The sequence below is a fragment of the Moesziomyces antarcticus genome (assembly GCF_000747765.1).
Source record: "Moesziomyces antarcticus DNA, scaffold: scaffold_v10019, strain JCM 10317, whole genome shotgun sequence".
Classification (NCBI taxonomy): Eukaryota; Fungi; Basidiomycota; class Ustilaginomycetes; order Ustilaginales; family Ustilaginaceae; genus Moesziomyces; species Moesziomyces antarcticus.
Window position 1 is genome coordinate 86,818 of NW_014638991.1, and position 26,447 is coordinate 113,264.

The 26,447-nt window shown below is 61.8% G+C and overlaps 8 protein-coding genes across 8 annotated transcripts; 5 read left to right on the top strand and 3 right to left on the bottom strand.

Annotated features, from left to right (window-relative positions):
• Positions 1 to 1,106: 1,106 nt before the first annotated feature.
• PAN0_019c5764 (uncharacterized protein) lies at positions 1,107 to 5,339 on the top strand (the record flags this gene model as incomplete). Its single annotated transcript, XM_014798698.1, has 1 exon — positions 1,107 to 5,339. One exon carries the CDS (start codon positions 1,107 to 1,109, stop codon positions 5,337 to 5,339), a length of 4,233 nt encoding a protein of 1,410 aa, XP_014654184.1.
• Positions 5,340 to 5,523: 184 nt separating this feature from the next.
• PAN0_019c5765 (uncharacterized protein) lies at positions 5,524 to 6,960 on the top strand (the record flags this gene model as incomplete). Its single annotated transcript, XM_014798699.1, has 1 exon — positions 5,524 to 6,960. One exon carries the CDS (start codon positions 5,524 to 5,526, stop codon positions 6,958 to 6,960), a length of 1,437 nt encoding a protein of 478 aa, XP_014654185.1.
• Positions 6,961 to 7,036: 76 nt separating this feature from the next.
• Positions 7,037 to 8,167, bottom strand: PAN0_019d5766 (formaldehyde dehydrogenase; the record flags this gene model as incomplete). The annotated part of the gene is made up of 1 exon (XM_014798700.1): positions 7,037 to 8,167. The coding sequence occupies one exon, from the start codon at positions 8,165 to 8,167 to the stop codon at positions 7,037 to 7,039; it is 1,131 nt and encodes a 376-aa protein (XP_014654186.1).
• Positions 8,168 to 8,707: 540 nt separating this feature from the next.
• Positions 8,708 to 11,584, top strand: PAN0_019c5767 (DNA repair protein rad5; the record flags this gene model as incomplete). Its single annotated transcript, XM_014798701.1, has 1 exon — positions 8,708 to 11,584. One exon carries the CDS (start codon positions 8,708 to 8,710, stop codon positions 11,582 to 11,584), a length of 2,877 nt encoding a protein of 958 aa, XP_014654187.1.
• Positions 11,585 to 11,669: 85 nt separating this feature from the next.
• PAN0_019d5768 (uncharacterized protein) lies at positions 11,670 to 13,247 on the bottom strand (the record flags this gene model as incomplete). The annotated part of the gene is made up of 1 exon (XM_014798702.1): positions 11,670 to 13,247. The coding sequence occupies one exon, from the start codon at positions 13,245 to 13,247 to the stop codon at positions 11,670 to 11,672; it is 1,578 nt and encodes a 525-aa protein (XP_014654188.1).
• A 464-nt stretch (positions 13,248 to 13,711) lies between these two features.
• On the top strand, positions 13,712 to 14,461 carry PAN0_019c5769 (uncharacterized protein; the record flags this gene model as incomplete). The annotated part of the gene is made up of 1 exon (XM_014798703.1): positions 13,712 to 14,461. The coding sequence occupies one exon, from the start codon at positions 13,712 to 13,714 to the stop codon at positions 14,459 to 14,461; it is 750 nt and encodes a 249-aa protein (XP_014654189.1).
• Positions 14,462 to 14,517: 56 nt separating this feature from the next.
• PAN0_019d5770 (uncharacterized protein) lies at positions 14,518 to 16,896 on the bottom strand (the record flags this gene model as incomplete). Its single annotated transcript, XM_014798704.1, has 1 exon — positions 14,518 to 16,896. One exon carries the CDS (start codon positions 16,894 to 16,896, stop codon positions 14,518 to 14,520), a length of 2,379 nt encoding a protein of 792 aa, XP_014654190.1.
• A 1,868-nt stretch (positions 16,897 to 18,764) lies between these two features.
• On the top strand, positions 18,765 to 26,429 carry PAN0_019c5771 (uncharacterized protein; the record flags this gene model as incomplete). Its single annotated transcript, XM_014798705.1, has 1 exon — positions 18,765 to 26,429. One exon carries the CDS (start codon positions 18,765 to 18,767, stop codon positions 26,427 to 26,429), a length of 7,665 nt encoding a protein of 2,554 aa, XP_014654191.1.
• Positions 26,430 to 26,447: the final 18 nt, after the last annotated feature.

Here is a 26,447-nt window from a genome sequence, read left to right on the forward strand (position 1 = left end):
TGCGATATTGTCGTCGCCATCGCTCTGTCTTTTATCGTTGCTTTGCTGCTCGCTCCGCCGTTGTCGTTGTGCTGGCACTCGTCTGGCCTTGCGCGCACACGCACATCCATCCCTCCCATCCACCACCACCACCATCATTTCCATTCCCTTAGTCTCGGTTTCGGCTACGTGTACCTTTGATTCTTCCTTGTTTCGGCCCTTCTCTTTGTCTTCTCAACCTCTCTTACTGCTATCTGCGCGATGATGGGACGGGGCACGATTGTGTAGACGATCGCCGGTCCGGTCGGATGCGTTGCGCCCCCTCGCTCACGTCTCTCTGGCGTTGGAGCCGCAAAAAGGTGCTGGAGGAAGCGGGCATTTCTCGCACCGCTCGAGTGTAGCTGCTTGCGATCACTTGTATATGGTCTCCAACCCGAACGCAGACAACGTTTTCTTCTTCTTCTTCTTGTTTGCAGTCTGGGCGATGTGTGTGTTTGTCTCCTGTTCCTGAGTTGGGAATGTTGACGAGGGGGGAGGGAGCGGGGTTGGGTCTGTTCGGGGATTACATTCCGGAAGGCTGCATGGCGTGGAGTGGCTTCCGTCTATTTTTGGGCGCAATCCTCCACTTTGCAGAGGCCGACAGTGGGTTCGCCTTTGCTTTGCTTTTCTTTTCTTTTTCTTTTTTTCGATTTTTCGATAGGCTTGGCAGGCGGGCATTTCGACCGCAATCGGACAAAAATGAGGCCGAAATCGAGGCGGAAATGAGGCCAAATGTGCTGGAAAAAGCACGGCCCTAATCATCGTCATCTTGCCTCAAAGTGCATACGACGAGCTACTGTAGCTGGCTTGCTTGTGCTCTTACACCTCCATTCCTCGCCCATCCTCATCCACACCGTCGGCTGTGCGGCTCATCTTCTCTTTGCGATTGGAGTCAGCCTCGTCCGCTTCCCCGCAAGCAAGTCCGCAGTCAGCATCATCTCTGTTGCATCTCCCTCGAACAGCATCAGCGTTGGCATCGGCATCACCATCACGGCTACCGCTGCCGTCGATATCCATTCGATCACTTGCAGCCGTCCGATGCTGCGGTCGTCTCTCGCATCGTTCGCTGAATAGGCGATCTCCTGTGCATGCAATCGCGCTCCTGTGCGAGCACTGCCGCCGTATTCTCCCGCGGCTTCGTCCTGCAAACTCGTCCTCGCATCCATCTTCAGGTAGCAAAGCCAACCTCGATCGCGCACAGACACTTCCACGCTCGTCCTATCCCGAGAGTGCTTCACAGCCTGACCGCACTAGCATCCGTTCCCACCGCCCCACCCAACCACGCCATCATGCCCTCGGCGGACCGCGCTCTGCCTGGCGGCGGGCCGGCGCCCCTGATCACCCTCAAGACCCACCCTCCGCTGCCGGCGTTCAGCATCCCCCACCGCGTCCCCGACCCGTCCGCCGACATCTCGTCGTTCAAGCTATCCATCCTCCGCATCCTCACCGGCCAGACCAATGCACAGTCGTCCACCAAGCCGCTCACCTTCTCGGAAGAGGTCAAGGAAAAGGCGATCAATGGCTGGAAGATGCAGATGCTCACCCTCGAGCTCAGGCAGCGCGACGACCTCGAAGCCGAAGACCCCGATGCGGAAGACGAGGACCCGACCGAGATGCGCGGCTTCGAGCTTCAGGACCACCACGAGTGCAGCTTAATCGAGGAGGGCGACCAGATTGTCGTCCGACTCAAACCGGCCCATACGCTCCAGGAGCTCGAGCTGCCAAAGCTGCCAGAGGCACATCGATACTCGGCTCCGACTGGATCGCTCACGAGGGCGGGCACGCTCTCTGAACCGCCGCCCTACTCGATCATCCAGCCTTCGGAGCCGTCGTCCTTCTCGTCGTCCGTGGGTGCACAGCCCAATGCGAACTACCACCAGCACCGCTACCAGGACTATCGCCAGTCCTTCCGCGTGGTCACTGCCACCAACGTCGGCTCGGGCCACATTCGTCGCTCCTCGGCCAACAATGCTGGCGGCTACTCGTCCAACAGCCCCGTCAACCTCGCAGGCGGGCTCAATCTGCTCCAGTCGTCGTCGGCCAAGCAGAGCGGGCCCAAGAACAAGCGCCGCTCCTCGGCAGCTGCCGTAGCAACCACCACGGCAACCACCAAGCCGAGTGCCAGTCCCAAGCTGGGTGGCTCAGCTGCGCTTCCCACCGCCACAACGCCTTCGACCTCAACCCAGGCTTCTGCATCCACTAACCCGAGCACCGCCGCGCTGCCGTCCTCGACGGTTGACCTGCAGCATGTCGCATCGCCGCCGACCTCGCCTAGGCTCGACTCGGGGGCTGCCACGCCGGTCTCTGCTTCGGCTGCAAATGAAAAGCCCTCGGCACGCCGCAACAGCTCGTCGACCGTCAATGCGGCTGCGCAGCGGTCTGCGTCTGCGGCAGCCGCGAGCGCTTCGTCGCCCAACTCGCCCCATCCCGATGGACGCTCGAGTGGCTTCCTGGCGATGCCCGCCACCGCGCTCGTCATCGGCCCGGGCGTGCAGGGCCAGGTGGGGCGCAATCCGAACAGCGTCAATGCGCCCATCGGCTCGCTCGGCGGACCCGAGATCACCAGCACCGAGTACGGCAATGCGCGAGGCTTTGTCGGCTTCACCTCGGCCGGTGGAGGCGAGCTCAGGGCTAAGCCAAGACGCCGACCGAGCAAGCAGAATAGCCAGGAGTTCAATTCGGCTGCTGCGGCGGATGCAGCTGAGAAGCGCGCGGCCCTTGCACGTCGGGCGTCGAACGAGGCGGGTCAGAACGGCAACGAAGCGCCCAAACGACCGGTCAAGGAGAGACAGGCATCGTCGAGCAGTCGTGTGGGCAAGACGGAGCTACCGACCCCACCTGTGCTGCCGCCCATCCAGAACCTCGCGCCGTTCCCAGAGATGATCGAGGCGAGCGAAAGGCCGAGGCGCGAGCGCGACCTACCGCCCATGCCCACCGCTGCGGACGAGGCCGAGAACGGTGCGTCGATGGTGGCGGTGAGTGCGCCCACCGAGTCGCGTCCGCCGCGGCTGTCGTTCCTGCGCAAGTTCAGCAGCGCCACCAACACCAGTCGCAACACGGACAGCGGGCAGGATTCACCCGGGGCGGAGCCGCGCGGACTCGGCCTGGGCTCGTACCGCGCATCGCACGTCACCAGCACGCCGATCGACGAGATGGACGCCGCAATCAAGCCCGCCCTCGACGGCGAGGCGCAGAACAACAGCCTCACGAGGGCCGAGCGCAGGTACCTCGAGGTGCAAAAGGCGCTCGCTGACGAGAGAGACAAGCAGGCCGAGGCGGAGAAGCTGCGTGCGGGAGAGATCCGCGCACAGCACGAACGCAAGCAGAAGGAAAGAGAGAAGAAGGAGGCCGAGGCAAAGAAGCGCGCCGAGGAGCAGAAGTGGCAGATGTGGGAGGAGGTCAGGCGCAGACAGAAGACCGCCGATACCGCCAAACCCGTGCCGCCGGGCATTCAGAGGCTGTATAGCGGCGCTACCGCCGACTCGAACGGCTCGAAGGACAAGAGTGCAGCCCAGCCAGTGCAAGCAACGAGGCCAGGCGGGTCGCGCGCTCGCGCTGCCTCGACCGAGCATGCTGCGGCGGCGGAAAGCAACGTGCGCTCGGCAGGCACGAACGGTGCGGCGGGAGCAGCTTCAACCCCTTGTGCAGCGGGTGCGGGCACGGCGGGCGATAGCAGCTCAAACGGCGCTTCCGGTCCGCGCATCGAGCTGGGGCTGGAGCGCATCACGCGGCTGCTCGCACGTCTCGGCTCGCCGCATACGCGCTTCCCCGTGATCCACGTGGCGGGGACCAACGGCAAGGGCAGCACCATCGCGTACCTGGACGCGGTGCTGCGCAACGCGCTCGACATCCGCACGGGCACCTTTGTCAGCCCGCACCTGATCGAGCGCCGCGACTGCTGCAAGGTCAACGGCGCGGTGGTGTCGAAGCCGATCTGGCGGCTGGCGCAGTCCGACGTGCTATCTGCCGACCAGGGGCTTGACATCCCCGCGTCCGAGGATGATGACGGGCAGCCACTCAAGTCGTCGCCATTTGAGCTGCTCACGGCGCAGACGTTCCAGGCGTTTGCATTGTTGCCCGAGCACGAGCGGCCCGAGGTGCTGTTGATCGAGGTCGGGCTGGGCGGGAGGCTGGATGCGACGAACGTGTTTGGGCGCGACCAGGTGCTGGCGAGTGTGATTTGTCCGATCGACCGCGACCACGAGGCGTTCCTGGGCAGCGAGCTCGCGGGCATTGCGCGCGAGAAAGCGGGCATCGTCAAGGATTCCGGGCTCTGCATTATCGCCGATCAACGCTTGGAAGACGTGGGTGCGGTGGATCAGCTTGCGCTTGGGCCGGTGGAGAACGAATCGAAGCAGCTGGGTTCGCGGGCGGCGGGGATCTTGGATGCGGTGCGCAATGTGTGCATTGCGCGCGGGGCTCGGCTCGTCAAGACGTACATTCCGTGGAAGCTGTTGACTCTCCCTCCTACGCGGCAGTCGCGCTGGGGAGCGGCGGTGGACTTTACACCTCGCTTGGGGCCGACGCTGTTTCTGTCGACGAGCGGGATGAATCCGCGGGGGACGTTTGTGGCGCATCCGCACGATCCGGTGCTCTACTCGGTGGCGGTGGGGATCGAGCGCACGCGTGCCAATTTGACGGGCGTGTGCATGGCGGTTCAGACGCTCTCGTCGATCGCGCGCGACGAGGTGGAGGATGGGTGGGGCGAGCTGCGCATGCGCATCATGTGGGGGCTGCGCGACGATGCCGAAGCCAACGTGCGGCTGCGCGAGGCGCTCAATGCAGTCCACTGGGCAGGCCGCTGTTCTTGGCACATCCTCGGTGGGGTTGACGTGCTGGTGGATGGGGCGCACAATGCCGCGTCGGCACTCGCGCTGAGGGAGTACATTGATGCATGCCTCGCCGCACGTGCATTGTCTGCGCCAGCAGGCAAGGGCAAGGCAAAGACAGAAGCGCAGTTCGAGGTGACGTACGTGCTGGCGTTTAGCGAGGGCAAGGACTACGAGGCCATGGTGCGGGCACTGCTCGAGCAGCCATCGGACCGCGTCGAGCGCAACAATGTAGCCCTGACTACGTTCAGTCCGCCCGAGGGCATGCCGTGGGTGCGCAGCGTGGAACTCGACGACGCGCTTCGTACGCTCAAGAGCGTGGCGCGCACAGTGGACGTGGGCGAGATCCGCACCTTCCCCGCCATCGCAGGTGCGCTCGAGTGGGCCGAGGGCAAGAGCGCAGGCAAAGGCGCCGTTGTGGTGGCGGGCAGTCTGTACCTCGTGGCGGACATGTACAGGCTGCTGCAGCAGCGCGGATTGTACTCGCCCTAGACAATGCCAGACCAACTGCCGCTGTGGGATTGAACGCGTGATGAAGCGGCCAAATGAGTTGGGTGGCGAGCGACTGTGGCTTGGGGCTTTCATTTCGAGCGTGCCTGGCTGGCAATGGTTCTTGGCGACATGGCGATCTTGCTGGGGTTGAGGGCTGCTTTCTGTCCACCATCTTACTATCGCGATGATGCTGTTTTTCGTTCTGGCAGCGGTTTCGCTGGCGTTGGGGGTGTGGGGTGACGAGCACAACATCGTGATCCCCTTAGCCTTTGAGCCGGACTCGCAGCTCATGACCGCCACCCTTGCTGTCGGTTCGCCCGCCAACACGTACAACCTCGTCCTCGACACCGGTTCGCCGTTCGTCGTTGTACAGGACTCGGTGTTTCACCAGACGGCATCGACGAGCGATGCAGCGCAGCTCGAGATGGGCGATATGCAGGGCTACGTAACCACGACGCCCGGCGGTGGCGATGGGGCGCCCGTCAAGCCTACGATGCACTTTATCACCGACACGGCGTACCTCGTCCAAGGCAGTGGGGTTGAGGCTGGAGGAGGCGCTCTGGCGGGAAATATGACTCTGGCACTCGCCGGATTGCCACTCAAGGCCCAGGGGATCCTGGGTCTTTCGCCGCCGTTCAACAAGGTCCAGGGAAAGCCGGGCAAGGATGGCAAGAAGACGGTGATCCCCAGTGCGGATGTTTCGTTTCTGGGTTCCTACCTGTCGGACGATGGTCGGAAGCGACTGGGCATTACGGGTGCGTCTCACTTTTACACTGCTATGACACCGCCCACTGATTCGGCGGCAGCAAGTGGACAACTGGTGTTTCCTAAAGAGGGTACTACGGTCCCGGTCGTGAAGGGGTATGATGCGGGGGCAGCGATCAACATCGACCCGGGTACGGGCTCGACGTTTCCGGGGCATCCGTTCTGGGGCATTGCCCATCGCCATGATCTGCGGTTCGTCATCGACGACCAGGTGCTGGACAATGTTCGCATCGATGCACTTTTGCTCGACACGGGCACGGCGGGTGTGGTCGGTCCACCGAGCGAAGTGGCCAAGATCATCGACGCCACCCAGGGCCGTCTGAACCGCACATCGAGCGATCCCAAGCAGGTCGTAGCTGACGCCGCATGCGATCTTTCCATCAAGCTTGGCTTCGACATTGGCGGTATGCGAACGACGTTCACGGCGCTCCGTAGGCCCAGTAAGCCCAGTCCGGCTGCACAGTCGTTCATGAGCATGGCGATGGACCACGAGGATCAAGGTCAAAACGTCCAGGCGGTCCAGGCGATGAAGTCGTACCAAACCGCCGGAGTCAATGTGCACGCTGCAGGAGTTAGAGACTCCGTCAACGCCCTTACGGGAACGCTCTTTGCACCGCGCCTGGTCAAGTTGCACAAACGAAACCCCCTGCTGCTGTCAAATGCACACCTGACGGATGCAAAGGATGGCGGTCAGAGATGCACCCTTTCGCTCACAGGCAATCCTCAGGTCGACCAAATGTTCCCGCAAAACGGCCCCGACTTCAAAGTGTGGATCCTAGGCACCGAGTTCTTCCAGCAAAACCTCGTGTATCACAATATCGATTCCGCCGTCACCACCATCATCCCGCGCAAGTGAAACCGCGCACATTCGTCCTACGTTCGTTGTTGAAATTTCACCGTCTTTACATGCTGTTCGACGTGTGGGGAGGGATTTACGACATGTCTGCAACGCAGCGAATGCATTCGCCCTGCTTCATGTACTCGAAGCCCTTGTTGATGTTGTCGAGGTCGGTCTTGTGCGTAATGTAGTCGTCCACCTTGAAGGTACCCTTGAGGTACCTGTCTACGATACCGGGCAACTCGGTCCTGCCCTTGACACCGCCGAATGCGGAGCCCTGCCATCTGCGACCGGTGACGAGCTGGAAGGGACGCGTGGCGATCTCCTGCCCCGCAGCAGCGACACCAATCACCGTGCTGACGCCCCAGCCCTTGTGGCAGGCCTCGAGCGCGCTGCGCATCACCTTGACATTGCCCGTGCAGTCAAAGGTATAGTCGAGACCGCCATCGGTAATGTCGACGAGATGCGCCACAATGTCCTTGTCGAGCTTGGACGGGTTGACGAATTCGGTGGCGCCGAACTTCTTGGCCCACTCCTCCTTCTGGTCGTTGGTGTCGATGGCGATGATACGGCCTGCGCCTGCGTCGACAGCGCCCGTGATGACGGCCAGACCCACACAGCCCACACCGAACACGGCGACATTGGAGCCCTTTTCGACGTTGGCGGTGTGGGTAGCCGCACCCCAGCCCGTGGTCACGCCACATCCGAGCAGGCACGTCTTCTCGCGCGGCGCCTTGGGGTCGATGGCGACGAGCGAGTACTGCGACACCACGGTGTACTGCGAAAAGGTGGAGCAGCCCATAAAGTGGAAGAGCTCCTTGCCGTTGCACGAGAAGCGCTTTGTGCCGTCGGGCATGACGCCCTGACCCTGAGTGGCACGCACCGCCTGGCAGAGGTTGGTCTTGCCCGACTTGCAGAACTTGCACTCGCGGCACTCGGCGGTGTAGAGGAGGATGACCGAGTCGCCTTCTTTAACGTGGTCGACACCCTCGCCGACGGACTCGACGATGCCGGCGCCCTCGTGGCCGAGGATGGCGGGGAAGGCACCTTCGGGGTCGGAGCCCGAGAGCGTGTAGGCGTCGGTGTGGCAGAGGCCGGTGTGGGTGATCTGAACGCGCACCTCGCCCTTGCGCGGAGGCTGCACCTCGATCTGCTCGATCGACATGGGCTTGCCGGCTTCCCAGGCGACGGCGGCCTTGCACTTGATGGTCTCGCCCTTGGTCATTGTGTCGGAGATGGGTGTGCGGTGTTTTTGATTGCGTGGGGGGAAAGGAGGTGTGGTGGTGGTGGAAAGGAAGATGGATGACTGTGCAAAGGGGATGTCGTGTGTGACAGATGGACGGGGCAAATTGACGCAATTCCGCCAAAGTGGAGGTGAAAGGCGGCTTTGCTGGATTGCCTCGATTTCCGTCGCGTTGGTCCGTCCACCGTTGTGCCTTTTCGCACGGCTGCCTCGCCGCGTCTTCCCGAGCGCTTCCATCGGTGCATCGACGAAGATCGGGGGAGGTGGGGAGGCGCCGATGCCCGATGCGACAGCAACAGACGCGCGCCAGCAAGGTGTTGGTCTCGAGCCCGCTCTCCCTCGCTCCACTTTTTGGGAGAAAAACATGCAGCTGCTGCTGCGCATTATTCGGAGCGCAGCCGTGTTTCATAGCACGCTCGTCTTGCCCCTTTACTATCACACCGCTCGACGACGGCACATCCGATTCCAAACAGGCTCAGGCTCAGGCTCATTGAGCAGTGAGCTTAATCCTCCGCCGCCAAGATGGAGGCGATGCGCAGAAAGATCATCGAGGAGCAGCTGGCGGCCATCGAGCAGGCAAAGCGTCAGCAGAAGGAACGCCAACAGTCCACGGCATCCTCCTCTTCGGCCGCCAATCCGGCCGTCACATCGCTGCCCCACCGCAACAAGCACGCTCCTCCGCCCAAAGTCAAGCTCTTTCAGCCGCCACTCGTGCCGTACGTGCCGCCCAAGCAGTCGCAGTCGCAGTCGCAGTCGCAGTCCGCGGCAGCATTCGGCGGCGCTGGCTCAGGCGTCGGCTCTCGCACGGATCCCATCGTCTTTGGCGAGTCGTCACCCATCGGCGCTGCGTCACGATCCAATCCATTCCAGTCAGGTGCGGCTAAGGTGTCAACTTCCGCGTCGTCTTCATCTCGCGCTCCCGCTCCCGCATCCGCTCGCGCTCCGCAGTCCGCAACAACGTCGAGCTATGCCGCAGCACAGCCCTTCCGCTCTCCCAACTCCAAGTCTTCCTACGCTCCCTTCATCTCTCCCGGAAACACTCCACCACCACCACCACCACTCCGCAACAACGACCCTTTCTACCACTCGCCACTCGCCTCTCCCTCCGCATCACGAGCAAAACCGCTCCGTCAACCGTACGCATACGACGATCAGATGCAGTCAAGCCCGGTGCACACCATGTATCCGGACGACGCGGCCGTAGGGCCCACCATCGATGCGGCCACGCGCGAGAGGCAGATACGCGACCTCCTCTCCAACATGGTCAACGTCACCCAGGTCTCGGACGACGCAAAGACAGATGCACACGTACCGGGCCTCAAGTGCATGCTCCTCCCGCACCAGGTGCAGGGTGTTGCCTGGATGCGTGAGCGCGAAAAGGGCGCTGCCAAAGGTGGCATCCTCGCAGACGACATGGGTCTCGGAAAAACCGTACAGACGCTCGCGCTCATCGTCTCAAACCGCCCGGGCAACGACAAGGCCACCATCGATCTAGACGTACCCGCAGAACCTACAAAGCGCGGCAAGAAGGCTGCCGCACCCAAGAACGCAAGCCTAGACGACGCGCAAGACAAACTAGAGGATGCGGCGCGCAAAGAGATGCCCTCCAAGACTACGCTCATCATCGCACCGCTCGCCGTGATAAAGCAGTGGGAGCGCGAGGTCACCGAAAAGACAGACGCCGGCCTCAAGGTGTACCTCTACCATGGACCTTCGCGCACAAAGTCGGCTGCGCACTTCGCCAAGTTTGACATCGTCATCTCCACCTACACCACGGTGGCGAGCGAGTACAACACCTACATGGCTGCGCTCGAAGCACGTGCCAAGGGCATCCCCCTCACCAAGCCCGCTGCCAAGTCCAAGTCGCGCACCGATGCAAAAACCAAGCCACCACGCACTGCGGCCGATTCGGACGCCGACTCGAGCTCGGACGCGAGCGTGGTGGCCATCGACTCGGACGACACGGACGACTCATTCGCACGCGCCCCCGCCAAGCCCAGCAAGCCGGCCAAGAAGGCGGCGGCGGCGCCGCTGTTCGACTTTTCCTGGCTGCGCATCGTGCTGGACGAGGCGCAGAACATCAAGAATCACAAGGCCAAGTGCTCGCGCGCGTGCTTCATGCTCGCCGGCCGAGCCGTGTCGCGCTGGTGCCTCACGGGCACGCCGCTGCAGAACGATGCCTACGAGATGTTTAGCCTGATCCACTTTCTGCGCGTGCCGCCCTTTGACGACTATGCGCACTTTCGCGAAAAGATCGGCGAGCCGCTCAAGTCGGCCAACCAGAACCGCGTCAACTGGGGCATGAAGCGCCTCTGCTTTGTGCTCCAGACCATCATGCTCCGCCGCACCAAGGACGCCAAGGCCCAAGACGGCTCGCCCATCCTCACGCTGCCCAAGCGCACGCTCCAACTCATCGAGCTCGACTTCGACAGCGATGCAGAGAGGCAGTTCTACGTAGGGCTGCAGGAGAGGATCCGCAAGGCGTTCGAGGCCGAGAACGGCGCGCAGGGCAAGACGAATATGATCGCATCGCTCGTGCTGCTGCTCAGGCTCAGGCAGGCGTGCAACCACCCGGCCATGGTCACGGGCAATCTGCGCACAGATGCAGGCGCCATCGGGTCTGCGGCCGAGCCTGCGCCGGGCAAGCCCGCACAAAGCACGATGGAGGCGGAGGAGGACGACGATGACGGGCTGGCCGCGATGCTGTCCGGCCTGAGCGTGGCGGTGAAGCGGTGTGAGCAGTGCCAGGTGGACCTGCCGCCGGGTGCCACACCCTCGACCGTCGACGCTGCACGCCGGCTGCTGTGTGCAGAGTGTACGCAACTCGCAGCGTCGCACTCGCACGACCTCTTTGCGGCCTCGACGGGCTCGACCAAGATCCGCAAGATGCTATCTCTGCTCACCTCCATCCGCACCTCGGACCCACGCGAAAAGACGATCGTCTTTTCGCAGTTCACCTCGTTCCTCGACCTGGTCGAGCCGCACCTGTCGCAGCGCGGGTTTGGCTATGTGCGGTACGACGGTTCCATGCGACCGCCCGAGCGCGAGGCAGCTCTGGAGCGCATCCGCTCGGACGCGACGACCACGGTGATCCTCATCTCGTTCAAGGCGGGCAGTACGGGGCTGAACCTGACGGCGTGCAGCCGGGTGATCCTGATGGACTTGTGGTGGAATCCGCAGATCGAAGAGCAGGCGTTCGACCGCGCCCACCGTCTGGGGCAGGTGCGCGACGTGACCATCTACAAGCTCAGCATCAAGGATACGGTCGAGGAGCGCATCCTCAAGCTGCAGGACAAGAAGCGCGCGCTCGCTAAGGCCGCGCTCGAGGGCAGCAAGCTCGTCAAGGGCAATCGGCTCGATTTCAAGGAGATCTGGTTCTTGTTCAACGGCAACGACTAGCGTCGCCCACAACGCAACTTGCAGAAAACTATTCAACAAAACGAGAGTGAGGCAAGGAAACAAAGGCAGTGTGTGTGGGGAGTGTTTAGGGACGGCGGAGGGCGACGGCTTCGGAGAAGGGTTTGAAGACGTCAAAGTGGTCGAGGGGTACGTCGAGGGGGTTGGTGATTTTGAAGGCGGGTTTGGTGTGGAAGTGGGGATACCAAAAGTCGTCGTAGGTGGCATACTCCGTACCCAGCATTTGCTGTACCGTCTTCTTTCCCTTCCTCTGAAGTCTAGCTAGGGCCTCTGGGGGAGTATGAGCCAGATTGGCATGCAACTTCTCCGCCAGACTATTTTCGAACGCAATGGTGCTTTCCTTGTTGCCCAGCATTTGGCCGACATACTGAACCGGATGGAGGACCTTTCTGAACCCGCGGCCGATTTTGCCGTACTCGCCCTGTTCATGTGCATCGAACACAGCTGTCGAGTGTGAGGTCAGGGCGGGTGGGACGTTGGCGGCAAGTTCACGGAAGGCTTTGATGCTTCGATGCTGGGGTGTGAACTCTTCTTCGAGGAGGGGGGCTGGGTCGTTTGGGTTGTGGAGGAACTCGGGCCCGGTGGGGATGTTGCTCCCCGTAACGCCGCCGTTAACAGTGGGAACTCGTGCAGCACGGGTGTTGTCGACACGATTGCGCGAAGACCAAGCCATTGCATCGTCCCATTGGTGGAAGTAGTCGAGTTTGTCCAGCTCGGCACGTGCGCGGTTCCAGTGACTCCACTGCTTCGGCCAACGATCTTGCATCCCATTCAGCTGTTTGATCTTGATCTTCCTCAGTGCGGCTTTGGCATCCCACGGTCTGAAAGGCACCGCGGGCGGAGCTTGTGCCCTGGCAGACCCGGGAGGCGTCGATGCAACAGTACTAGTCCCCCGCGATGAGTCGGAGTCGACAAGTCGAGTCTTGATGCTCTTCAGCCAGCGGAAGGAACCGAGTCGCGGAGAGGTATCTTTCGAGGCGGCTGCCGAGGTCTTTTGCGAGCTGATGAACGGTCCACTGACGTCCGAGGGTGTTACGATCGATGAGGCGTGCGATCGCATCGAAGACGCCTGACTGTCGACAAAGTCAACCTTTCGCGAAGACTTTGCGGGACGTGTGGAGATACGGTGCAGACGAGAAGCGACATCTTCGAGCGCCATACGAGTGGGACTATCCGGTCGCTTGGGCATTGTTTGCGGCGGGTCTTCCACAAGCGATGGACGCGAAGCCAACTCCGCCTCCGCTACAGGCGGCGGAGGGTTCCAGCCTACTTTGCCCTCGTTGAAGCGACCGGGTCGACGAGTCGTAGCCCTCGCACTGCCCGACGAAGAACGCAACAGCTCCGCATCCCGCCGACCGCTGTCACTCCACTGTCCCGACTTGGGCCCCAGATCAGATGGTCCACCAGTCGAAGCTCCATCAACACCCGAAGTAGAAGCCCCTCCCCCACCAGCCGGGTTGGAGGGTTGGGTGCCGCCAGCACGGAATGTGAATGGCTGCGGATTTTCGGCTGTCGGTAGGAAGCGTGCGCGATTGATACGTGCATCGCGATCCGACGAGTCCGCAGTGCGGAACGATGTATCGCCCGAACTCGCGGCCAGCGCAAGCCCCAGCAGAGGCAGAACCAACAAAACGCCAACTCGCATCGTCGTAGGTGGTGGTACGAAAGCAAACCCTCCCAGACGCTCAAGACGACTCTATCAGGCACGCTTAATGAGGGGAGAACAAGCGATCATCGCTTCATTCGAGCAAGAATGGGAAAAGGAGGAGGCGAGATGAAGCCTGTGGTGGGATAAAAACTTTTGTGTAGGCGCTGCTTGTCGACACGGCTCAGCAGTGCGGTTTTGGCTGCTGCGTTTCCAAGTGGGTGCTACACATCTTCATCGGTACAGTGCGGCGTCGTAGAGCAGAGCTGCACGGTCACCTGTGAGGTGCTTAGCCCAGCTGATGGCGCGCCGCCCACATGATCTTCCTGCATGTGCATCGTCGTTGATATCGAGGAGCGTTGGTGGGTTCTTCGAAAACCCCCCTTGATTTCTTTTATCTTTTAATCAATTGAATTTTTTGGAAGGAAGTGGGGTTGCGCATTGACCACCACCATCTTTCCACCATGGAAGCCAGCTTGACGCACGCCACGAGCCTACATCCTACGCTTTCCCTCTCCATCGCACCGTCACTGCTGGCAGCGGCAACTCACTGTCGCCCGAGCGTGCTAGTGCATCTACCGGCAGGGGTGTTCTTCGACCCTTTTACAGCTAGCCATGCTCTGGCGCGGAAACAAGACTCGAAGATCAATTTTGTCCACCTCGCAAGCAGTGTAGAGTTGGAACATGCGGTAGGCTCGAGGGAGAGAGAGGTGGAGACGGTGGTTGTGGAGGTCGATGCGTGGAGAAACGATGGAGTGAGCGTCGATATCCCCCTCCATACGAGGTACCAATTTCCAGCAAAAGGCCAAGCACAGCCAGGATGGACAAGGATCGCCAGCGAGCTGGTGCCATTCTCGGCACCGGAATCAGCAAAAGAGGAGCAAGACTATGTCGAGGTGCGGATCCAACAGCCCAAGCTTGTTCTGACTTGCAAGGATGAGGCTCGCTATGTAGAGGGATTCTACGCTACTGGGCTGGACTCGCTCTTCCCCGCTTCGCACAAACATCTGGCACGACAAAATACCAAAGTCCTCACACCATCCCAATCACCAAAGCAAGCCCTCAAAATCAACGTTCCGGTTCCAAACGCTGCTCTGCTCGCACCAATAAAGGCCATCACCATGGCAACCGTACTCGCAGCTGCATTCGTCGTGCTAGCCCATCTGGCGTTCAACGTCTTGCCGCTCATCCAGCACGCAGAATCCTCACTGTAATCTCACCGCCCATGCCGCGCAAAAGATCAAGCTTGTGAGTGTGGTGTGCGTGGCATTCATTGCGCTGTCTCGGAGCGCGCATCGTGCTCAACCGCCTCCACCGGCTCAATTGCAGCAGCTGGCGCCTGCTGCTCCACCGCTGCATCTACGCGCGCCGCCGCTTCGGCCTGTACCGGCTTGGGCTGGGCCAGCTTCTGCGCGCGCAGCTTGGCCTCCTCCTTGCGCCGCTTGTGCGCGGCCATTTCGCGCTCGACGTCGCGCTCGGTCTGTTGGTCTTCCTGCTCTTGCCGCTCCGCTTCCTGCTGGGCGGTCTGGGCCTCGATCTCCTCGAACCGCCCCGACTCGTGCGCAGCGGCCATCGGATGCCGCACCTGCACCACACCCGTCTTGTTGAGCCGGTCGAACAGCACGAATAGCCGCTCGGCCTCGGCCTCCTTCTCGGCATCCGTCATGCGGTCGATCTCGTCCAGCGCACGCTCCTCCTCCGTAGGCTCGTACTCGCCCGTAATCGGATCCACTGTACGACCGTTGGCGCCCGTTGGCGCTACTCCCGAGGGCAGCGCAGAGGCCAGGCCCGTGTTCATGAGGAATCCTGCACACGGACCGTAGCCGATCGTCTCGGTCATGCGCTTGGCATCGGCGTCGCACAGCGACAGCAGCAGCTCGCCTGCAGCCCGTGCGGAGCGTGGCAGCGTCACCGAGGACATGAGCCGCACCAGCCGACCCAACACGTCCGACCGTCGATCCAGCGCTACGCTTCGATCCAGGTCGGATGGCAGCAGGATGGAGCACAGCGTGGCGCGCATGTCGGCGTCTTCGGATGACGTCTTGCGCAGAAGGAGCAGCAGCGGCTCCAGCGTGTCCTCGAGCTCGATCCCGTCGCTGCTCGCTTTTTGCTGCACACTCTTGGCATCCGCGTCTTCGGGAACACGTCGTCCGTCGTCCGCCGCCGAGCTCGCACCGCCAAAGTAGCGCGCCAGCATGAGATCGGCAAACATGATGAGCCGCGAGATGTACTTTGGCGCCGTATTGAGCGCCGCACTCGACGTGGGCGAGATGGGAGCAGTCAAAGCAGCCTTGTTAGCTGCGCCGCTGTTGTTGGAACCTGACTTTGGCTTTGCGCTGGTGATCTGGCTCTTGACGTGTGTGACCGGGTAGTTGAGCAGTGCGGCAATCGCATGTGTGAAGGGAGGCATGAGCGGCACCGGCGAGGGTAGTGGAAGAGTCGTGAGCACCGAGATGAGTGGCGGAAGCATCTCGAGCAGTTCCGAGTGGAAGGCTTCGCCGACGATGGCTGTCGCCTCTGCTGCCTTGGTCGGCTCGCTCGATTGTGTATCTGCTTCTTCCGCCTGCTGCTGCTTGGCCTCGGCATCCGCTAGGCGCGGATAGTAGAGGCAGATGTTGAAGTGAGCCTTGAGCAGGTCTGAAAGGGCGGTATTGAGCTGCGCTGGAGCGCCGCTGGCGACGAGAACAGAAGATGCAGCATTGCGGTCGGCTGCCTTGTCGAGGGAGGCCTTGACGAGCGCGTCGACACAGCGGGCCTCGACGCGGACGGCATTGAGGGTGGCGACGGCGATCTTGTTGAAGGGCGACTCGAATAAGGTGCTGAAGAAGAGCAGGCGCGCGCCGAGGAAGAGAATATCGGCGGGCGTGTCCTCGGGGCGGGCAAGGAGGGCAACGGCGACGTGCCCACCGCCGACGTCTTCGGTGGAAAAGGGGAGTCTTGCATCCTCGTTGAGGAAGAGTGCGTTGTTGAGACAGCGCAGGGCCATGTCTGTGATTGGCCAATCCGGATCGTCACTCATGTCGTACTCTTCTGTGGTGCTGTCTGACGAGGGTGACGTGTCCTTGTCCTTGGCATTCCGTTCCGACTGTTGGGACCCGCGCCGGCTGACGGCCCGACGCAGCGTCTTGGCGATCGAGCCTAACGAGTAGCCGGAGGCGGAGGCGCTCGAGGTGGAAGCAACCGGAACAGAATTGGCGCTGGTGGCATCAGCTGCGACGTTCTGGCTGGAGATGCCGCTGAGCCCGGCAGGCTTTGAGGCGGAAGAGGAAAGGCGGCGAACGCGCTGCTTGGGAAAGTCGACCTGCTGGAGGAGGATGCGCAGCGCCTCTGGTTTGCCAAGCGGAGCACTTCCTCCGGGAAGTCGACTAAGCTCCTTGAGCACCTTGAGCGCCGACAGACGAGTGTTGGCATTCCAGCGCACGTCGGATCGGATGTTGAGGAGGTAGTCGCCCTCGCGCTTGCCTGATGCGGCGCCAATGTCGTTGAGGATGGCGGTGGTGAGCTTGGAGCGTATGGAGTCGCTGACGGAGCCGAGCGCCGAGATTCCACCGGAAGCGAGTGCATCGAGCCACTGCTGGGCCTGGGCGGGAGAGTCGACGCGCGCCGAGGAAGGGAGCGAGAGATAGTCGCGTATGGTGTTGGCCGACATGTTGGTAGCCAGTCTCGATCCGACGACGCCGAGCTCAGCACTTTGCCATGTCAAGTGGCTTTGGGGAGGAGAGAGGATGATAGAGAGGAGAAAGGGATCGACGGCCGTCGGCAGGGACCCGACCAGCGCCGGTCAATCCGCGGGGACAACCGAGCTCTTAGCGCGAAGCGAAAAGCACACTCTCAGTCACTCACYCACGCAACACTCACGCCCTCTCTTCTCTACTGCTTCGGATCTTTGTCACGGAGTGCCATCGGCCGACTACCGTATTTGCGCAAGGATCCGTTGCAATGAAGGGCTTGTCTGCTGGTCATCCCCTGCGGAATCACATCCAACGGGCGAGCAAAGCAGAGTGACACGCATGCCGTGCATATGCATGACCAGCGCATTCGAGCCCAGCCAGCAAGCAAAGGTCGACGTCAGCTTGAATTGGATTTCACCGCCCACCGCCCACCGCCCACCGCCCACGCTCACCCTCAAGCTCACGCTCCCACGCACACGCCCCCAGCGCGACGCAGCTAAGTTGACGGCACTTTCGGAAATTGGCCGACAGAACCATTTTTGTCGGGGCGATCCTGCGATGGCCCGTCGATCTCAGCTGCGAAGAAGCGCATCTTGACCGCATGAATTGCCGCTCGACGTCAGCTCAGCCGCGACATTCTATACGCTGCATCGAGTCTCGCCCTCGTCGTGGCAACCATTCTCGTTCTCGTATCTGTTTTGCATATGCAGAACAGGGTGGGGATGGACGAGCATGCCGTCTCGCCCCGGCCAGGTTTCAGTGCCTCGGGCAAAGCACGAGCTCCTTGCCACGTTGGCTGCGGACCATTCAGCTCGGACCTCCGAAGTGTCATGGCTGTATGGCGACAGAACCGAGCAAAGGCTGGCAATGATGCGCAAGCTTACCTCAAAGCCAAAGCCGTTGAGAGGGCTGACCGCTCTCTGTTGGAGGGGCTGAATGGGATGCCCGATCGATGCGAGAAGGGACGCGTCCTCTCCCCTGTCCCCCGTTTCGCCCAACGCTCGCCCCCGAACAACACGCTCCCACGCGCCAACCTCCACTTCTTTCGCGGCGCAGCTGCAGCAGACCAACACCAACAAACACACCCACTCACAGACACCCACTTTGCACTTCTATGCGTGGTCACTCTGAAACGTAAACTTCGGTACTTCCGCTACCTTCTCAATCGTAGGATGAGCAGAGGAGGCCCAGCTTGTAGCGCTGTGTTGATGCTGGTCATACTCTATGACGTCGGTGAAGCATGGCTTTCGAGGGCGTGGCGTAGCGTTGGGCAGGCCCAAAAATCTCGCTGGCCGTGGCTTTCCAACTTGAGCGGGCGCGTCTGGCAGCTGAAAAAAAAAACGGTCCTCGGGAGCCCCGAGCGCAGGGTTCACTTCAGGGGTCCGGCGCGAGCCAGCCGAGCGCGGCAGGATGCCAGTCACTCGGGCTCAGCTGCACGCCGAGAAGGATTCGGCAGCGGCAGAGTCAAGCATAAACAGGCAGCTTGCTCCACCAACACCTGCTGCAGTGAGTCCGGTGCCGATCATGGCTCAACTCAGCTTTCCCACTTTGTGATCCACCACCACACGTCCTTTCCCGCCCAGTGTGCTCAACGCGGCTTGCCATCGTCGGCAACACCGACCTGCGGCCATAACGCAGCTGCAACAAGCCCCATCGGACCACCCGACGACGACAGTGTTGCGTTCCCAATCCGTTCGGAGCTGTCCCGAAGCGTGCAGAGACTGCTCGCTCGTGACCTCAGATCAGTCCCTCGCCTAGCCCAGCGCTGAGCGATGCGCTTTGCCTCACGACCTATTATGCCTTGTTCCTGACCCATCCGCTCTAGCCTCAACCACATCGGACTACAATGATCACTCAACCATCTCGCGCTGGTCCCTCGGCTTCCAGCCCCAACAGCCCCAACAGCCGCAACGCAGCACCGCCTCAGCAAAGGTCGCCCATCACTCCGGGCCGCTACCGCGCACATGCTTCAGTCCACCAGGCCTTTCCATCGCCCTCCTCTCCACGCTCGCGTCGCTCATCCGTCGTCGAGACCGTCGATGGCGCTTCGTCATCCAACAGCCCTGCCTCCAACTGGCAGGCGAGCATCGAGCTCTCCTTGACTACACGTCGTCGCCTCATCCGCAAGCCGCTCCCGCAGATCCCCTCATCTCACAATGCCGACTCGATCCATTCGCCCGATGCAGCCTCCGGCCTCATCTCTTCGGCGACCCTCGATGCACAGTGCCAAAGGGCAGATTCATGGTGGCCCGACTCTCTGCCACAAAAGCACTCGGCCCCGCTCTCTTCCAGTCCACATGCTGCCAACACCAGTGCGCAACCCAACACACCCGCTGTCGATCCACAGCAATCTGACGATCCGGGTCTCGATGATCAAAGCCTCCAACACCTCCTGAGCATCCTGCATTACGCCGCGCTTCAATCCGAGGACGCCTCAGCAGCCACCCAGGAAGATGGCACTATCGGCAGAAACAACGTGGTGGTGTCAGCGAACGGTACCTACAAGAGGCAGTCTCATCTCGCCGGCACATCGGCTTCCGCATCCAAGGGGGCTAAGCAGCACGACCAGTACGTGCTTGATCAAGCCACACTGGACAGCCTCTACCGCGCTCTCCAGGCCGCCTTCCGCCATCTTTCGCAGAAGCAATTGATTGGCGCGCTCCAGCGCACCGCTTCCATCCGTTGGCGTGCAGAAGCACAGCTGCGCAATGCCACCGCAGCTCAAGCGGCAGAGACCACTGCCTCCTCTTCGCGCTGGACTCGATTCGCCTGGCCCGCAGCCGCTCTCGGAAAGGCGTACAAGGAAGCACAGAGGAGCATCCTGCCCCCTCTTCCCGGCCAGTCGGCTTTCGTCGGCTTCGAGTCTGCGTCCCAGCTTCACATGGCGCAGGACGCCTACACGAGCCTGTACTTGGACCCGGATCACCGCGTACGCAAGAGGGACGTCGCCGTCAGGATCCTCAGCAACGCCATTTGGTTCGTTCGCAACTATGGACCCGCAGCCGGCGTCGAAACGCTCGACGTCTCGGCTCCCGGAACGACCGCGATCGACCAAGCGCCATCCCAATCCGACCCGGCATCTCAGGGCGCCGCTGGTGAGCTCATGCCGCCATCCCTCTCCTCCATCCGACGCACCTCGGAAAACTTGCTCAAGAAGAATGCTGGCCTCCCAACCTTCCTCTCCAAATCCTCAGCCACCACCGCCCTCAGCGGCACGGCGACTCCCGAAAGCGCCAGATCCGATGCAGCCGCCAATCCAGACGCAGCTGCCACCTCTCCGTCTACGGCAGCTACGCCAGAGTCGCTCAGCATCGCCTCTAGCGTCTCCAGTCCGCAACTACCCGTCGTTCCGCCTTCTGAGCCTGCCCTTGATGCGGCCTCGACGGCTTCGCCTCCACCCGAGACGGGTGTCACCGCCACCCCGGACCCCTCCACAAGGAACAACAACGCCGGCGGTGAAAAGAGCAAAGCCGTCGAGCATCTAGCCTCACTTAGCGCCGCAGTCGGAGCAGCCATGCGCCAGCGCGCACAACAAGCCACAGCAGCTGCGGCCGCTCACGGTGGCGCGCCGGAGGATTGGATCGATGCGCCCCCCACAACCACTGGCGCTAGGCGTCCTAGCCTGCACACCTTTGTCTCGCGTTCCGAGGCCGAAGCAGCCGAGACCGATGCTCTCGAAAGGGCCGAAAAAGACTACCTGGCCGAGATCGGACAGGGCTGCACCGAATGGGCAAAGATGGTCGTCTGCCGCCTATGTGCGTCCATCTCCGTCAAAGGAGACGATGCAGCAGGAACCATCCGTCACCGCCGTTCCGGCACCGTCACCGCGCGTGATGCGGCCAAAGCTCGCACAGGGGGCGCGGACACCAGCGTCGGCTCGTCTCTCTCAACAAGGTCCGATATGACTGCCAAGGCCGCCAAGGTCTCCTCACGATCCAGCGATGATCTGAGCTCCGTCGATGATACCGACGAGGCTGTCGCCTGGAAGCCCGACGTGTACGAGGGGGCCGAGCTGCTCTCGCATCTTGGCGAACACAGACCCGGTGTCTCTCTGCAAGACGAAGACCAGCGTGTGCGACTCGTCGGCGGAAGCTTCGTCTGTCGAGTCGAGTCCCAAGAGCAAAAGCAAGCTCTGACTCAGCTGCTCGAGCTCGGCCTCTACGTCGGCATGTCGATGCTGCTCGAATCAAGCTTCCTCACCGACTCGGACGCAGCTCGTCCCAAACCGGTCAAGATCCCAACGCGCACAACCTCGGCCGTCGAACCGCCTTCGAGGGGTGCCAGCCTAATTCCACCGTCTGTGCGCGCTCGCTCGTCCTCCCAAGCCACGATCGACGGCAGCCAGCGATCGGTTTCCGGTAGCAGCAGCACACACGATCCGCATCGTCCTGATTTGAACGCAGATGCCGACGGACCATCGCATGGTATCGACTTGGCGCCTTCAAAGCCGGCACCACGCAAGTGGACAAAGAGCTTGTGGGGCATGCTGGGCCAGCATCCGCACGACGCGGCAGACGCCGAGGCCGAGGCATCCAATGGAAGACCCGTCACAGGCGACGGCCACGAGGCCCATTCGCATCGCTCATCGCTCACCATGCATCGCTACCACACCGAGGACGACGCGAATACCCTATCGTCTACGAGAAAGTCGCTCTTCAAAACCGGTGAAGAGCCAAAGCAGTCCATTGCAGCGAGAAAGGCCGCACTCTTTGCGAGCGTTTCCAACAATTCGGCTCCTCCAACCCCTCAAGGCATTCGCGGATCTTCCAACTCGAATGGGGCTGCGAACAAGCCTCATCGATTGGTGGGTCGCCTCATGAATGCATTTGCTCGCCCGAATGCAGATGCTTCACAGAAGGACATGCAGCACTCCACCTCCGCTGCCAGCTCCGTCGCCCGCAGCCGCGACGCCGACAGCCATCCTCCTACCTCGGTACAATCGGTCGTCGCAACGCATCTAAGTTCCTCTAGGTCCCAGGCGCAGCTCATCCGGGCGAAACCAGAGACCATCTTTCCCGTCACCTCGCCGAGTCCTGCAGCTCTCTCCACCTCACCGGAGCTGTCCTTGCTCCAGTGCTACCAGTTTCAGCAGGGTCCGCAACATCGCCTATTCCCAAGTACGGCCTATCTGACAGCATTCCATCGGCTACAAGCACTGCGCTTCCTTGCTGACCAGCGAGGCGAGCACCTCACATTTGCTTCGCCTTCGCACGGCATCTCCGCCTCGGGCGATTTGCTGCCATTCGTCGGCGTGCAAAAGCAGGCGTCCTCGGCTTGGAGCGTCATCTCGTCGCGATCCCAGCAGCCACAGCCGACTCAACTCGCTGTAACTCCGATTCAGTTGCTGTCGTACGAGCTCCTTTCGGGCGACGGGTCGGCTGTCGGACTTTGTCGCGAAGAGGTCGCCTTCTATCAGCGTTTGAGCAACAACCGCGATGTCCCTCTCGGACAGGTGATCGAGGAGCTCAGCATCCGCGCTTGTGCCTTAGAGGCAGATCGAGACGCGATGTCCAAGGCAAACGATTCTCGCGCCGCAAGCAGCAAGCACAATGCGAGTAGCGCCAAGGATCGCACCGGCCAGCCCGTCGCACAGCGCCAGGGAATCAACAGCGTTTACGGTATGCCCGAGCAGCGCCTCCACTTCATTCATGGCCAGTGCCGCATCAGGATCGTTGCGACCGTGATGCCGCCGAACGTATGTGGAGACGAATCAGAGGCACCATCCGACACTGTTTTCGAAGACAAGGTCCAGCCAAAAGAGAAGGGTCCCCAAGTGGACGTCGCATCCAGCTCGCCGTCGTTGCAAGCTACTGCGAGTCAGGACTCGGACGTGTCTGCTATCGCCGCTGCATCACACACGGACAAAGAAGCGGCAAAGACCGCCTTTGCGGTGGCTGAGACTGCAGTCCGAGCGGCCGAGACTGGCGCGTCGCGGCCGTTGATCGATCAGAAGGGCAGTGGGAGCACAAGTGGCATCTGGATGTGGAATGCCAGCGCCAAGAGTGGCTGGCAGGGCCAAGCCGTGCCAATGTCCGAGTCCACCTACCTGCTCTCCTTTGCACGCTACTTGGAGGCCGTCTCATACCATCCTGCACTGCGTCGAGCAGCTGGGCTGGAGCCCGTCAACACCAAGGCATACGGCGGCCTGTCCAACGTCCAACAACAGCTTCGCCAGGGCCGAAGCGAGGATGCTCGCAGCATCGCAGAGGGTCCCGAACTTCTCCGCTTCTTCCGCAGCGGACGGTCTCTCGTCAAGGTGCAAGTGCAGCCGCTTGTTGTTTACGACCTTCACATCGAAGGTCCCTGCCTCAAGACAAGCTCGGACCGTCGGCGCGAGCGAAAGCAGAAGCAGGCGCAAGCGGAGAAGCGGAGGTTCAAGCAACTTGCAGAAGAGACGCGACTCGAGATCCAGCGCTTCTTTGCGTCCATCAAGCGCAACACGACCAGACTCGAGGATGTCTTTGTTTCTCGAGAGCTCGATGAAGCCGGTCGCACCATCCGGAGCAAGACAGGCGCGCCCATTCCAATTGCGGATGCCAAGCCGGCACCAGCAGTTGGCGCGGCAGCGTCATCGTCCGACTCGACGATCTCGGATCAGCTGGCCCAACCGCTCACTTTCCTAACGAATCTGCGCGCGTCTCTTCGGGCAGACGAGTTCGAGCTCTACGAAGCCCTGCAGAGGACCTTGTTCCTCGATGGCATCAACGACATCCGAAAGGCGTTTGCCGACCGTGCGAAGTCGGCCAAGAATCGCTTGGCTGCCTGGACCAAGAAGCACCTGAGCAAGAAGGAGCAGGCCGACTTTGGCAGCTGCGTCTACGACGAGCCAGAGTACATCAAGGCTGGCCTTCGCGCCTTCCCAGGCAGCTGCTACATCATTCGTGACGACGAACCTCTCTCCATCATCGCGTTCTCGCTCAGCTCCCGCGACTTTCGGGCCGAGATGGGCACGCTCGGCGATCGCAAGCAGGATGCAGATGGGTACATGGGCAGCGCCAACGACGAGCATGTCAAACAGTGGCGAAGCGGTGTCGTCGATGGCGGCCAGTCTGCGACAGGAGCGGGAGGATCGATCATCTCGACCGCCGGCAGCACCGACACAAGCACTACCGCCTCCTCAGCCATGTCGCTGCTCAGAGACAGGACCATGCGCAAGGTGCCGCTGTCGCAGCTTGATCCGGACACAGACGAGGTCTTCTTCGATGCCGAGCCTGTGCGCGCCGCGCTGAAGCGAAAGAAGCGTGCACGGGAGTCGTCGATCCTCTCGATGACGCTTCGCCGGGTCGGTTCAACCATCTCGGACTCTCAAGGAGCGAGCTACCAGACTCTGACCGCCAACAGCCTACCGGCCTCTTCCGCCAGCTCCTTGAAAGGTGGAGACTGTGACGACGACGACGACGACGACGACGAGGATGATGGTGACGAGGGTGATGGCGAGGGTCGCGGGAAGAACCTCAAAGTCACTGGCGACGACAGGTCTCGGCGTAGTTCTGTCGCAAGTGGCAGCAGGCTCGAGATCGGCTCGCCAACTCGCGATCTGGATGCTACCCCCTCCCGGCGCACTTCTGCCTCACGATTCGACAACCGGTCGCCATCGCCATCGCCAAACCGGCCGGAGCTGCGCAACTCTGGAAGCGTGTCGGCATTGCGCAGGACGTTCGAGCTGCGATCACAGGCATCCTCCTCATCGATTCCCGACAGAAGGTCTTCCATTCAGGCAGGTACGGCCAGCACGATCAGCACTACAAGCAAGGAGACTACCTTCCAGGCGCAAGTGACGCCCATCTCTGGTCGTCCTGCGTCGCTGGCCACCATCTTTTCATCTGGCCAGCCCGGACTGGAGACGCTCAACTCTCGCACCAGCAGTTTCACAGGGGCATCTGCTCCACGAGCTATTCCGCGAACTGCGCCAGCGAGCCGAAGACCGTCGGGAGCGGCGGGAGCGGCGGGCCCGAGTGCAGCCGAGATTGGGTTGTCTGTCGATGACCTGCCGTCGCTCAGTGACGATGGCAGTAGCAGTAGCAGCCGCAGCCCTCGCAAGCATGGTGCGCAGCCTTCGGGCACGAGCGAGGGGATGGCCGGGGCAGATGCTCATTCGATGGTGTCAAACAGCACGCTGCCTGGTTCGCAAGCGGCCGAGTCGCCGCACATCAAGCACAACCTCGTGCACGGGACCACCAAGATCTCGTGCGTTTCGTGGTTTGCCGAAGAGTTCGCAGCGCTCCGCGAGCGATGGGGGGTGGAGCACGATTTCGCGCACAGCCTAGCTCGATGCTCGCCGTGGGCCGCCACGGGAGGCAAGTCGAAATCAGCCTTCTTCAAGACGGCCGACGAGCGCTTTATCGCCAAGCAGCTGCTGACGGTGTGGAGCGTGGACGAGAAGGAGGCGTTCCTTGAGTTTGCACCGGCTTACATCCGGTACATGATGAATTCGGCGGTGAACGCGTGCCCGACGTTGCTCGTCAAGATCGCAGGCGTATACAGCATCAAGATCAAGGACACGAAGTCGGGCGAGACCAAGCTCAAGATGAACGTGATGCTGCTCGAGAATCTGTGGGCGGGCGACGGGGGCAAGTCGATCCGATTCGACCTCAAGGGCATCCGGGATCGCAAGGTGAAATTGAGCGCGCAGCAGCAGCAGGATCTGGAGCAAGCCGCCACGCAGGCGGCAGCCGAGGGACAGCCGCTGATCAATGTGCCCGGTGCGACGCAGGGGGCTGCAACGGCGGCGTGGAATGCTGGTGTGCAGGCAGGGTCGAGCAGCACGGTCAAGACGCACTCGGGAGATAGTCAGAAGCCGGGCTTCAGCGAGCTAGCGGGCAGCAAAGGCGTGGCCAGTCCTGCTGGCTCAGCAGACGAATCTTCCAAGTCAGCTGCCAACGGCGCCGGGGTGGCTGAGAGCGAGGCCAAGCCGGCGTCAGGCTCGAGCGCGGTATGGTGGGACAGCGAGTGGATCTCGCGGTACCGGCACCGAGCGTTTGTGCCCGAGACGCAGAAGGAGCTTTTCTACCGCGCGCTGCAAAACGACACCCGCTTCCTGACGGCTTCCAACGTCATGGACTACTCGCTGCTGCTTGGCGTGATGGAGCGGCCGATCCGGGCCGACGACATGTACCCTGCACCCGCTCGAGCTGCGGGCGGCGATGCGAGCGGACACGGAGCCGAGGGAGATGCAGACGAGGTGGAGGAAGCTGCGGAGCGGCCGTCGTTCCGGTGCCGCATCGTCGACTTTCTGGGCGCGTTCACGCTGGCCAAGCAGCTCGAGTCGAGCAGCAAGAAGGCGCTCAAGGCACAGGATGCCAAGGCCAACGTGACGATCCTGCCGCCGTCCGAGTATGCGAGCCGATTCCTGTCGGCGATGGACTCGTACTTTATCGGCACGCCGAGCCATCCGCGGCTGGATGCGCGGTATGGGTTCGACCGCATGTGCGACGAGACGGCTCGGGCGGCGGGAAGCGAGGGCAGTGGCGTAAATGCGGTGCGACAGCCTCGGCTGGCGTCGGTGTTGTAGGTGCAGAGAGCGATGCAA